The following is an 11,619-nucleotide window of genomic DNA, read 5'->3' as shown; positions in this document are numbered from 1 at the left end:
ATGACTATCATTTTCCATAATATAAAGTCGTCACTATTTTTTTTTTCAACACTCCTCTTTGGGCAGACACTTTTTTGGATAGCCATTACAATTTTAAATGCACATCTTCATTGACCCAGCAACCTCATTTTTGAGAACCAATCCTGTGGAAATAGAACACTCATTTGTATGTAAGGCTACACATACAGTGATACTTAGTGTGCATCGCTTGGAGTACCTGAAACTGGAAATAACCTAAATGCCCATCGGTCTCCCCTGATCTGTGTTTATGGCATTTTGTTTGGGGAGTAGGGATATTTCAACTGTGAAAAGTGTTTTATGTAAACCACTCCTTAACTCCAGGTGAGGATTGGGAATTTTAGGTTCCTTCCAACAGTGAAATTTTAGATGGCTTTTATTTTGGGGAATCGGGGGAGGCAGGAAGGAAAAATAAGATGTGTATGTCAAGGTCAGATTACCACAGCATAAGTGGGTCATCGTCAGGTCTGTTTTACCCATGTGCACAGCAAATCTGAATCCTCAGCAAGCCCAAGTTCAGGTTTTGCTCTGATCTGGAAAACCTCAAACCACAATGTGTGTGAGAGTCACCCGGGACTCTTGTTAAACTGCAGACTGATTCAGCGGGTCTGAGATCTTATATCTCTAACAGGTGATGGTGATGCTGGTCCATAAACCACACTTCAACTTGTAAGGATATGATCAATTCACATCTGCTGCGTGAACTGAATTTGCCTCATTTGTCAAATAATGTGGTTAATTCGGGTGACCAATCATGTGCGATTTCCTCAGGACTGCCCCAGTTTTTGCACTGAAACCCCAGAGTCCCAGGAAACCAGGAAAGTTGGATTAGATCCAGGCCAGATAACTCAGAGACTTGAAAAGTAATATGCATGAATTAAGTGAGTTGGAGCCTTTGGCAAACAGAAGAGCTTGAACACCCACTCACTCCGCTCTCCCCAAAAGTCTCCAACTTACAGCCTTGGTCCAGATAACCTCTTAGACTCCATCCAGCTGAGAAATTCTGTAACAGATTTTTCTGATGGCAGCTGTTAAGTGCTCATCAGTGATAGGTCATGATGAAAATATTGGAAAGCTATTAGAAAATATTAGATTTGTTGGATAATGTTATCAATTATGCTTTAATAATATAACATTAATTATTATATTTACAAATATTTGCATTGTTTATATTTCTATTTATACTATTAAAATTATCATTAATTAGATCATATTATTAGATTTATTAGATAATTTGAATATTGTTAGAAATATTTATTAGGTAATATTAGAAAATATTAGACTGCCCAGAAAAGAGATGAAAATGCTTTAAAGAGAGGGCAGAAAAAGAGTCTACCATGCACTCAAATACCGAGTGTGGCAGCCAACCTCCAAGATGACCCCCAATAATTCTCACCTTCTGGTGTTCACATCCTCGTGTGGTTCTCTCCTGCACTGGATAGGGCTAACCTGTGTCATCAACAGGACACTGGAAACGATGGAGTGTAACTTCCAAGGCCAGGTCATAAAAGAAATCAAGGTCTCTGTCTTACTGGGAGATATAATTTAACCCATGACATGAATTATTTTCTGATATTCAGTAGAAGAAGCTCAAAATGTCTGAGAGTCCAACTCTGCTAACATGCAGACCCAGACCCAGACCCAGCCCCACTAAAGATGCCAGCAGTCTGTACCTTCTGTCAGGCTTTGTATCGAATTGTTGGTGGCCACACAACTCCAAGTTCTCATGGGCTCTCAGAGGCACAGGGGGGAGCAAGAACCTGGAAGCAATTTGGTTTCAAATAATCTTCTCACCTGCCCTTTTTTCCTAACAAGTATATACATAAACAATATAGTGTTTTGTTTTGTTTTTTTAAATTGAGGGCTAATTCTATAATGTATTGGACACCAGACAGCCAGTCCTGAGTCTGCGTTGAGACTCTAAATTTCTTTGAGCTTCAGATTTCTCAGGTGTAAACTGAGGGGCTTGGATGATCTGTCCATGATCTCACTTCTGGCTCTGAAAGTTTGTGATTAATTGACAATAAACGAACTTTCCACTTCAGAATACCGAATCCTCTCCTCTCTCATTAAATAATTCGCTGTTACACTGAACGGTATGACTGTACATAATGAATCAATCAATGTGTTTTGTCAAATATCTATTAAAAGCAAAACACCTTGTTCTCTTTTCACAATGCATTTGAGTTAAGTGAACCCATAAGTGACTTCAGATGAAAATCTTGAAGCATCTGCAGTCAGAAATGAGTGAGTAGATCTTTAAGCTCTCAATGGACCAGAAGGCGGGTGGGCAGTGGTGAGAAACTGTGCAGTGTGGGTCAGCTTCTGTGTTGTGGGTATGTGGTTATGAATATTGCAACACGATAACTCTCACCCAGAAAACCCACCACGTAATCCAGAGCTAAGTTTCCACCCTGTCCCAGGGTTCTAACTCAAACTGACTCTACTTCAAACGAAGGAAAGCTTGTTTGGCCAAATACCCGTGGAGCGTCGGTTTCAGGAATGTGACATGCTGTTAAACCACAGCCGTGTAAGTTTGCGGCCACTGAGATTTTCCAAGGATAAAAGTTTCACTTTTCAGAGAAAACCATAGCACCACGAAGCTGAAGACGCATAAGGTGAATGGTGTGGCTTGGCCCTAGGAAGCTTTCTCTCTCAAAGAACACCTACTATGTGTAAGTCTGTTCTGAGAGAGGTCAGGGTGGTGCGTGAGAACGGGCTAAGTTTACAGGATTCCAATGGTGAAACATAGTTCCTGCCTTTGAGTCTTTTCAGAAGACAGAGAGAAAGGACAGTTGAGATAAACCCAGTGTCAGCGCATGCCTTCCTAGAGGCCAGGGAGTACTGGGAAAAGTTGCAGGGTGTTACCCCAGAAGCCAGGTCAAGTGGCTGGGCAGCGTGGCACAGCTGGGAGAGACCTAGAGGGCCGCTGGAGCAGATGCAGGAATTGGAGCTGGAAGCACCAGGTCACAGGGCAGGAGACAGCTACCCTGGCAATCGATACAGGGGCCTCTGTCTCCCTGAGGTCGTGTGTCAGGCCCCCTGGGCTCTCACCTCCACATCTGGCTAGGAGGTTTTGCAGAATGACCACTAAGGACTACTGAATGCTCCTAGAGAGGATATGGGGGTGTCTTGTCTTCCTAGATTGGAGTTAATTAAATATTTCAAAGTAAAGTAAATATCTGAAGAACTGAATTAACACAGAATCAAATCTCAGAGAATCACTCTAGTTTTGGAAGGGAACGTAAGGGACATTTAACCCAATCTCTCCTTCCATGTCAGAACCCCTACAATGGCTTAGTTATGCAGCTTTTGTTTGGATGCCTCCATTGACAGGGAGCTCGCTCTCTGACAAGGTAGCCTGTGGGTTCAAATGTATTCCTTATATGTTGCTAACATCTCCTCCCTCCTCACTTCCCTTCCTAAATGCATGCTTTGTCCTTCAGAACAGGTTTGAACCCATATTTTCTGCAACAGCCCTTTAACTTATTTGAAGGCAAGGCTACCATGACCTCTCTAACACATGCCCAACTCCTCGCACAGTGCTTTAGAGGGATGGCTCCTGGACCCGGTTAAAGTCACCCGAACACTGACTAGTATGCCCATGTCCTTTGAAAAACATGCTTCCTGCTCCCCTAAAACTGAGAGCCATTTTCCAATGACAATGAGAGCAACATAAGTCAGATCATGGGCAGTATGTGAGCAGTGCCGGTAATCTGAGCCAGCTGACCTCAGAGACCACAGTGGGATGGTGGCTACTTCAGGATCTAAAGGATGATCCTGATCAACCCAACCCAGGAGACCCTTCCAGAGAGGTCAGGCAGTCTTGACCAGGCCTGAGGCTGAGTACTTGCAAAGCCCTAAGGAGTCTGTCTGTAGCCTCTCACTCTCTAGGGTAAAAACAGGCTCTAGCACAGAGTCTGTGGATGCTGGATTTCATGAACACTGGTGGGAAAATCACTGGGCCCTGAGCTTAGCATAGAAGGGAGAAGCCCGCCCCCTTGTGGACCTCTAGGGGGTGGCAGGGTACAATAAGCACCCTGAAACCCCTTAGATCAGGGATCTGGGAGAGCAGACACTCCCTGTCACTGCTCCCATTTCACTAGTTGCTTCTGGCGGCCTACAAATGAATTGATCTCAACTGGCACAGGGCAGGGGAGTGGTGGCAGGGGACATGAAGGGAAGTTAGGAAGTAGGACACCTGGGTCTAGTTGTTTGACAACAGAAATTTGGAGAGAAATTAGGCAGGTGTTATTAGCTGTTGAAAAAAAGGGGAAAAAGCAGCAAGAGGTCTTTTTTGGTTCTGTCAATCCCTGGGTGGCCCCAGGCAAATCATAGTTCCTTTCTGGGCCTCCAAGAGCTAAGCTAGGTAAAGCTACAATCCCTCTGAATGCAAATTATAGACCCAGCTAGAGATTTTCACATGCCAGTCCTGACAGTGGTCTGTCATTGCTGGTACCACACCCCTGACGGAAGAGAAGAGGGGACGGGAGGTAGCCAGGGCCAGGGGCACGTGTGGAAGGGGAGGCAGAGGGCACCAACTCACCAGCTTGGCAGATCCGCCCGTCACTGGGATGCACCCTTCTATCACTTGTGCCATGCACCTGGGAGTCCCAAACAGTCATTTACCGCAGGGGTCTCCTCTCCTTTCATAGCATGACCTCCTCTTGAAATACTTCTAGGCTGTGCAGGGGTGCCTATGCCATAAAACACGCTCGCCCCCAATAGATGTGACCCAGGCCCACTCAGTGTACAATACAGAGCCCACGAGCGTCGCATTCACACACTTCTAAACTGCCTGTATTCAGCACTAAGAGCATTACAAATATCGTATGTTTAATATATTTTTGAGGTAAATTCTGCACTACCCTATGATCAATGAGTATAAATGGGCTTATGTGCAGCCCTGGGAACTGCAAGCCAGAAGCACTTACCTCAAAGCTCTCCAGATAAAAAATAAAGTTGGATTTTAAAAATGGAATTATATGCTAAAATGGCTCAGATTTCTTTCTGCTCTAGGCTTGTAAAGACACATGGTCACAGAGTCACCAAAGACGTTTTGAAACAGTCTTCCAGAAAAATGAAAAGTACTGAAACCCTTAAACAATGGCTTTATATAAATTATCTGAAATAATGTCCTCAGGGTCGAGAACTCCTAGTGGAATAATCAAGAGTGAACGTTATTGGGGGAAGGGTCATCTCTGTACTCCACAGTACACTAAAGCTTGGGCTGAAATTAATTAAGCTATAATTTCTCGTTTTTAAAAAAGGCATTGTAAGATTATTGTAGGCGTTATAAGTTGTTATCTAAACACCCCTTAAAAATCAAAGGATTCCAACAATAAGCAGTATCTAAGTTCTACCTAAAAAACTAAAGCCAGGTAGAACACGTAAACTCTAATTGTAGACAAGACCCTTTTCAAACACCTATTTAGACCACCCAGTTTCTGCAGTATTGCCAAATTCTAAAATTGTAATGAAAATTTTAAAGTCCAAAACCTACAAGCCATCAGAGGTTCAGTAAGCATATTGTGCCATTTCAAAACCGAAAATGTGCTTGCGTAAGCAAGTCACTGAGGCTAACCTTTCTGGACTGAGTCTGGCCTTCAGCTCAGAACACGGCTATGCCAGGGTCAGAAATGTGACAAAACTACGCTTTCACGGAGGTTAGCCAAGGTTCACAGGGTCATGACTGGGCCATTTTATCAGTCATGTCAGGCTCACACCCTATTGCCTAGCATAGATAAAAACTTTATCTGTCAGTTTGCTAACTCTACTCCTCCTGGCCTTATTTTCAATAAAGAAAACCTGGACTCACTTATCTAAACCAGAGACTTGCCTGTCCCAAACCTGTTTTCATTGCAACTTCTGAGTAAAGGAAGCAAGCCAATGATTTGGGGGTTTCAGTTTTAGTCAATAACTGACCCTGTCTGGAGCGACTGGCTTTGTCTTATCTAAAACCTTGACTTCAGAAAACAGTTGTGGTGGCGTGCCACAACATGGGCTATGTTTATTAAAAGTGATGAGTTTATGGCTGAAGGCCTTAGAATATGATAGTTCTCAACGTGTTACTTTTTTAGAAGTCATCTTTCCCTAAAGTAAAGCAAACCCCTTAAAATCTAAAATTAACTTTGATAGATTTTCCAAATAGGGAATCTAGGTTACCATAGAAAAATTTACAAAGCTACCTTTGGACTAACAGCACATTCACATATAATATATATTCTCTAATAACTGTTGAGAAAAAAAAAAACAACTAAAGTGTCTTCCTCACAGAAAGTACATCTGCACAGATGATGAGTACAGCCATGTATGTAGGCATTTAAAAATTTAGTGAAATATACTAAGTACAAATATTCAAGCGGTGAGTTTTCCCCCACAGGAATCTTAAATGCAAGACAAGCACCTTCAAATTTTACTTTATTTGGAAACTATACAAAGTTCATTATTTTAATATTTAAAGACTGTGGGGCTGTAGTAGAGACACATAAATATAATATACATTTAGAATTAAATATAATAAAATCAACATGACACTATGTAAAAACTCGTATGTACATTTCCAATTAGTCCAAGGTCTAGGCATTTGCGCAATCAGATTTCCCCTTGGAAATGAGTGAACCTTGCTGGGAGATCATCCACAGGGTACACGGTGGGACTGGTTTTCATTGTAGGAGGTCCATTTAGAAGCCGCCAGTCACAATGCCTGGCCAGCTCCACTGTAAATATTTTGAGAAGAATTTTTGCAAACTCTTTCCCTACACAGCTCCTAAGGCCTCCTCCAAATGGAATGAAGCTAAACCTGGATGCATCCTCGGGGTGCGGCAGCATAAATCGGTCAGGATTAAATTCCTCCTTGTTGGTGAAGATGTCTGCCACATCGTGAGTATCACAGATACTGTAGATAACATTCCAGCCCTTGGGAATCTGGTATCCCTGCAAAAGATTATGAAGTCCTAAGGGCTGACAAAATGGAATCTAACTTTCGAAAACAGAAAGCTATCACTGATATCTTTGGAGGGATTCAGTTAATGAAAGGGTGGGAGAGAGAGATAGACATGTATATTCATGGGGCAGGACACTTATCAAAAACATTAAGGAATTTAAGCCAACGCATAGAGAAGCAAAGGGAGATTCAAAACCACAACACGAGGTGGGGGCAGAACTTTTAACTTACATTTAATTCAAAAGTCTTAAGGGCAACCCGAAACCCTCCAGGAACTGGGGGATTCAGTCGAAGGGTCTCTTTAATAACACACCCAATGTATTTAAGCTGTTCCAAAATTTCCATGTCCAGCTTGTTGTCTTGATTGCTCTTGCAAAGTAAACCCTATCAAAACAGTCATACAGAGGTGAATGGTTATTTTGTGCTCCAATAAAATCAGCCAGGCAGATGTAAATACGGCTTAAGTGGCGACAGACCCAAAGGGCCCCAGGATGGAAGAGTGTGGGGGGAAACAGTGGGTAACTAGTGGCCTTTTGCCTCCAACCCTTGGCCCATCTCCATCATCTATTTACAATTCCAAGAGAATGCTGCCCACCAGTTAGAACCACCAAGCTTCTCCCCTACTCCTGTCACCACCCCCCTCTGCCACCCACCTAGATGTCCCCTATTCATGCCCTTGAACACACAAATCCAAGAAAATGAAACCTAGCTGAAAATTTCCAAGGTTCTGCAACAGGTTTAGAAAGGGTAGGAATACTAGGTCGAACCCTACCCAGAGGGATCACAGCTCAAGAGTCCTCTCTTTTTATTCATAAAACGAATTCTCTTTCCCCCACGGGTCCACCCATCCCTTGACCCTACACTTTAAAATACTCAGCAAAGACAGCACATTTATCTATTGAGAAGTCAGCTAGGGAGCAGAAGAATTTAAGCTAATAGGGAACCCCCAAAGTCTCCTACCTTACTTTTCAGCTCCTCGCGTACTTTCTGGAGAACATGTGGGTAGAGCCCTAAGTAAGTGATCAGAGATGTGGCTGCACTGGCTGTGGTTTCGTGTCCTCCAAAGAGGAGTTCAGTGGAAGATTGCTTTAGTGCCTGAAAATGGAATAAGATGAACTTTCTTACAAGTCTGCGTGCAATTTTACAGAGGGATTACTCAGAACCCAGTTGAGGGTTCTGGAGGGGAGACAAGAAGGGCTAAGTTTTGCTGACAGTCAAGGAAAGCAACATTTTTAAACCAAATGCAAAGTCCCATTAGTTCAGCTGAAGCAGGAAGGACAGTAAAATCTCGCTCCACCGGGAACTCTTGAATTAAAGCCTTAATTGTATTAAAATCGCCCCAGATTCTTTATTTACATTTTGCAAATTCCAACTTTCCCTTTAAAATCTGGAAGGGTTAGGGGACTCTTCCTGTTCCGCTGCAGCTTCTTGCAGAGCTCTCTGGATCCGGTGTCTCAACCTTTGGGGTCCCATCCCTGGGCCCTGTGCAGACTGCCCCCTCTGAGAAGAAGGGACTCGGGCCAGCTTCTTGGGGACTCCAGAAACCACCCTTGGAAAGCCAGGAAACCGAACTCCGCAGTGCCCCCTCTTGAAGCTGTCACTCACCTGCATGTCCAGTCTCTCTCCCCTCTCCCACGAGTGCTCGATCAATAGCTGCAGAGCATCTTTGTAGCCCCCGCCCGCCTCCGCCGCCCGCAGCCCGCAGATTTTGGCGCGAATGTTCTCTTCGATGCGCGCGTGGATGAGGTTCCGCGCCTTCATGCCCTGAGCGCGGAGAGCGCACCGCGGTTAGCAGAAGCCCGGCACCCGCGCCCCTCGGCCCCTAGCTCCGCACTCTGCATGCCGCCCTTACCCTGTACAACCCGCTGAAGGGCACATCAATGGGCAACGAGAAGAGATTGCGGGTCATTTCCTCGAAGGCCTCCACCAGTTGCTGCTCCGCGTCCCCGCCGCTCGCAAGCCGGGGCTCGCAGCCCAGCAGGATGCGCATGGCGATGCGGAACATGAGGCGCTTCACCTGGGGGTAGACCAGGAGGCCGCGCTCGCCGCAGCTCAGCCACTGCTCCAAACAATTGCTTATTTCTTCAGCGATCACTGGTACATAGCACTGGAGCGCCTCGCGGCTGAAGGCCCGCATAATCACCTGAACCCCGAGGAAGAAAGAATGTTAAAAACCAGGCCCTTCTCGCCTTCTGCAGTCCCCTTCCAGATACCCCAATCCCACCAGACCCAAGGCTCTTGCCTGCTGGGAAAGCTAAGCTGGGATGGGGAGGGTCCTAGCTGAGGTCTCCCGAAACTAGCGCTTACCCAGCATCTCTCTGCCTCAACCCCTCCGGTGAATGGGGTTCCCCTTGAGATACAGGCGCCTCCGCCTCTGCTCTCACCTTCTTGCGCTGCTTGTGCGAGGAGTCATGCAGGTTGGAAAGGCAGCCAGAGCCCAGGATGGTGCGCACCGACGCTGGCCAGTGGACCGAGACCAGCCGGTGTTCCCCGAGCAGGATTCGCCGCACGTTGTCGGCGCCCATTACCCGCACCGTGGGCCTCCCGAACAGATGCGTCTTGTAGATGAAGCCGTATTTCCTGCGCTTCATCTGCAGGAACTTCCTTCGCTGCGAGAGGAAAACGGAGGAGAGAGGCGGGCGTGAGGGGGCGCCGGGGAGCGCCGCGCCTCGGGTTACCCCTGATCCTAGCCGTAGTCACCTCCTTCGCGGGGGCGCCTACCCCGGCTTCAGTGGAAGCCCGGAGCCGAGTAGGGAGAATCGTACTGTCCCACTCCAAGCTCCCTTACCTGTAGCACCATCTGCAATGTCTCCCCAAAGAAGGGGAAGCCCATAGTCCCGGGGGGCAAAGGGAGAGCGCAGCTACGGTCGCGGCTGCTCACGCAGTACAGGTCCCAGAGCTTGATAGCGGCCAGGAAGAGCAGCAGCGGTAGCACGAAAGTGCAGAGCGCACTGGCCAACAGCGCCAGGAGCCCCATGGCGCGCGGCGACCTCCCGCGCCACCTGCTGCCGCCGCCAGAGCTCCGAACCCCGCCGCGCGTCCGCTTTATAGGCGGCCCAGGTTGCTGCCCCCTTTACCTTGGTCAGACAAATTAGTTCACCCAAAGTTCATCTTTAATTGCGGATTGGGCCCCTGGCTCCTCCCCCCGCGAGGCGCTGCCCAAAATCTTTAACCGTTTGTTCCGCGCCAAGGCAGAGGCGGCACGGTGGCGGCTTCCCTCAGAGCGCGCCTCCTGGGGTGCGAAGCTAGAAGCAGCCTGCCTCACCCATCCAAGGTGTGCGGAGCTCCGAGATGGCAGCAGGGGCCAACCCGAGCTCGGGGGAGCGAGAACGCCAAGCCCTGGGCTTCCTGGCGGTCTCTTTGGAATCCCTCTCGCGCCTCCGACAGACGATCCCAGCCCAGAGCCACCTCCCCTGGTTTTTCATTTACAGGCGCCGTGTGGGCTCCCTTCCACCTGCTGGGGAAGCAAAGGGAAGTGCGTTCAGGGATCGTCCAGCTGCCTTGTTCTACAGGTGGGAAACTGAGGCCCAGAACGCAGAGTAAAACACAGGCCTCCCGACTCTTCCGATGATCCGGCAGAAGAGCCGGGGGACTGAACCCTAGCGAGAGCTTCGGGGAGTCAGGCATGACCAGAGGATCATGGATTCCAGTTCCCCAACCCCCTCAGGGTACCAGCACTCGCGAATTCTTCGAAGGTCATATTTAAGGGTACAAGATAGCCTCCAGGTCCCTCGGGGCTCCAGATGCAAACCTGCACAAATCAGCCCCAACCCTGACGCCCTAGTGCGAGACGGTACGGGCAATTCCTCGGTGGCTCCACAACCAGCGCTCTACGATCTGGCCACAGACGGTCAGATTCCAAGCCCCCGGGGCGTGCAGCTCTAGCTGGGCAGAGGAGTAGAGGTCCTTACCCTGCAGGATAAGGAGACCGAGAGAGAAGAAAAGCCTGAGGGTCTCGGCTCCCAGTCCTGCTCCATCTCTACTTACCTCACCTTGGGCAAGTCACTACACATCCTCGCGCCAGTTTCCTCTTCCTTAATTTGGAGGCGATCATTCCCGACCTACCTACACCTCGGGGGTAGTTGCGTTTCCAAAGGGGTTTGGGTTGCAAATACTCTTCCCAGCTCCAGGTAGGCTAGGCTACGTTGCCAGAGTGACCTGGACTCATGGCACTGGAGCCGTCCTCCGCTCTCCCAGCTTCCACCCCGCGTAAAGACACCCAGGTGAGAGGGGCGATCGGTCCTAAACCCAGGCTTCTGCGGGCAGCTAATGTAAGTGTTGAAATCCGTACTGGGAAGCGGGTCTGCTGGCTTTTGCCCAACTACAGTGGGCTGCTATAGTAGCCAATGCCTGGAGCGTGGACATTGCGGGGAGCGCACGGGCGATCCCGGCTTCCCACCTGTAGGAGCCGTACCGCCTCAGACCAGGCAGGGCCACACGTTCCCTCGGTTTGAGCGCGCAGCGCACCAGCCGCACCGAAAACGAAACAGAACAGTGTACGTTTGTTTAAAATTGAACACCGGCTCTCGCAGAAGCCTGCTGCACGCCCTGGAGATGGGAAACTCTTTGATCTTGAGAGCTGTTAAATACATGTCCCTTCCACAGTGGTCCTCAAAGCCGGTGGAATTGGGAAGTATCTGCGAAGTCCTAGGGAC

General features: G+C 48.0%; 1 protein-coding gene across 2 annotated transcripts; it reads right to left on the bottom strand.

Moving 5' to 3' along the window:
* Nucleotides 1–6,023: 6,023 nt before the first annotated feature.
* On the bottom strand, nt 6,024–11,309 carry LOC107514019 (cytochrome P450 26A1). Of its 2 annotated transcripts, none has more exons than XM_016151306.2 (7): nt 10,042–11,309; nt 9,349–9,573; nt 8,817–9,107; nt 8,570–8,728; nt 7,925–8,059; nt 7,196–7,348; nt 6,024–6,954 (listed from the first exon to the last, which is right to left on the bottom strand). In XM_016151306.2, the coding sequence occupies exons 2-7, from the start codon at nt 9,553–9,555 to the stop codon at nt 6,613–6,615; spliced, it is 1,287 nt and encodes a 428-aa protein (XP_016006792.2). In that variant the 5' UTR covers nt 9,556–9,573; nt 10,042–11,309; the 3' UTR covers nt 6,024–6,612. The 2 variants fall into 2 exon arrangements, with proteins under 2 accessions (XP_016006792.2, XP_016006791.2); XM_016151305.2 differs by lacking the exon at nt 10,042–11,309 and adding an exon at nt 9,753–9,980 and having other exon boundaries at nt 6,423–6,954.
* Between the last annotated feature and the right edge of the window lie 310 nt (nt 11,310–11,619).

The sequence above is a fragment of the Rousettus aegyptiacus genome, unplaced genomic scaffold (genome assembly GCF_014176215.1).
Source record: "Rousettus aegyptiacus isolate mRouAeg1 unplaced genomic scaffold, mRouAeg1.p scaffold_m13_p_6, whole genome shotgun sequence".
NCBI lineage: Eukaryota > Metazoa > Chordata > Mammalia > Chiroptera > Pteropodidae > Rousettus > Rousettus aegyptiacus.
Note: the sequence above shows the minus strand (reverse complement) of the source record. Positions and strands in the feature narration are given on the sequence as shown.

Coding starts and splice junctions, on each gene's coding strand:
- LOC107514019 (XM_016151305.2), bottom strand. CDS start 9,941: ATGGGGCTCCTGGCGCTGTTGGCCAGTGCGCTCTGCACTTTCGTGCTA. Junction 9,574..9,752: donor CATTGCAGATGGTGCTACAG/GTAAGGGAGCTT, acceptor TTCCTCTCGCAG/CGAAGGAAGTTCCTGCAGAT. Junction 8,060..8,569: donor GAGAGAGACTGGACATGCAG/GTGAGTGACAGC, acceptor TTCCATTTTCAG/GCACTAAAGCAATCTTCCAC.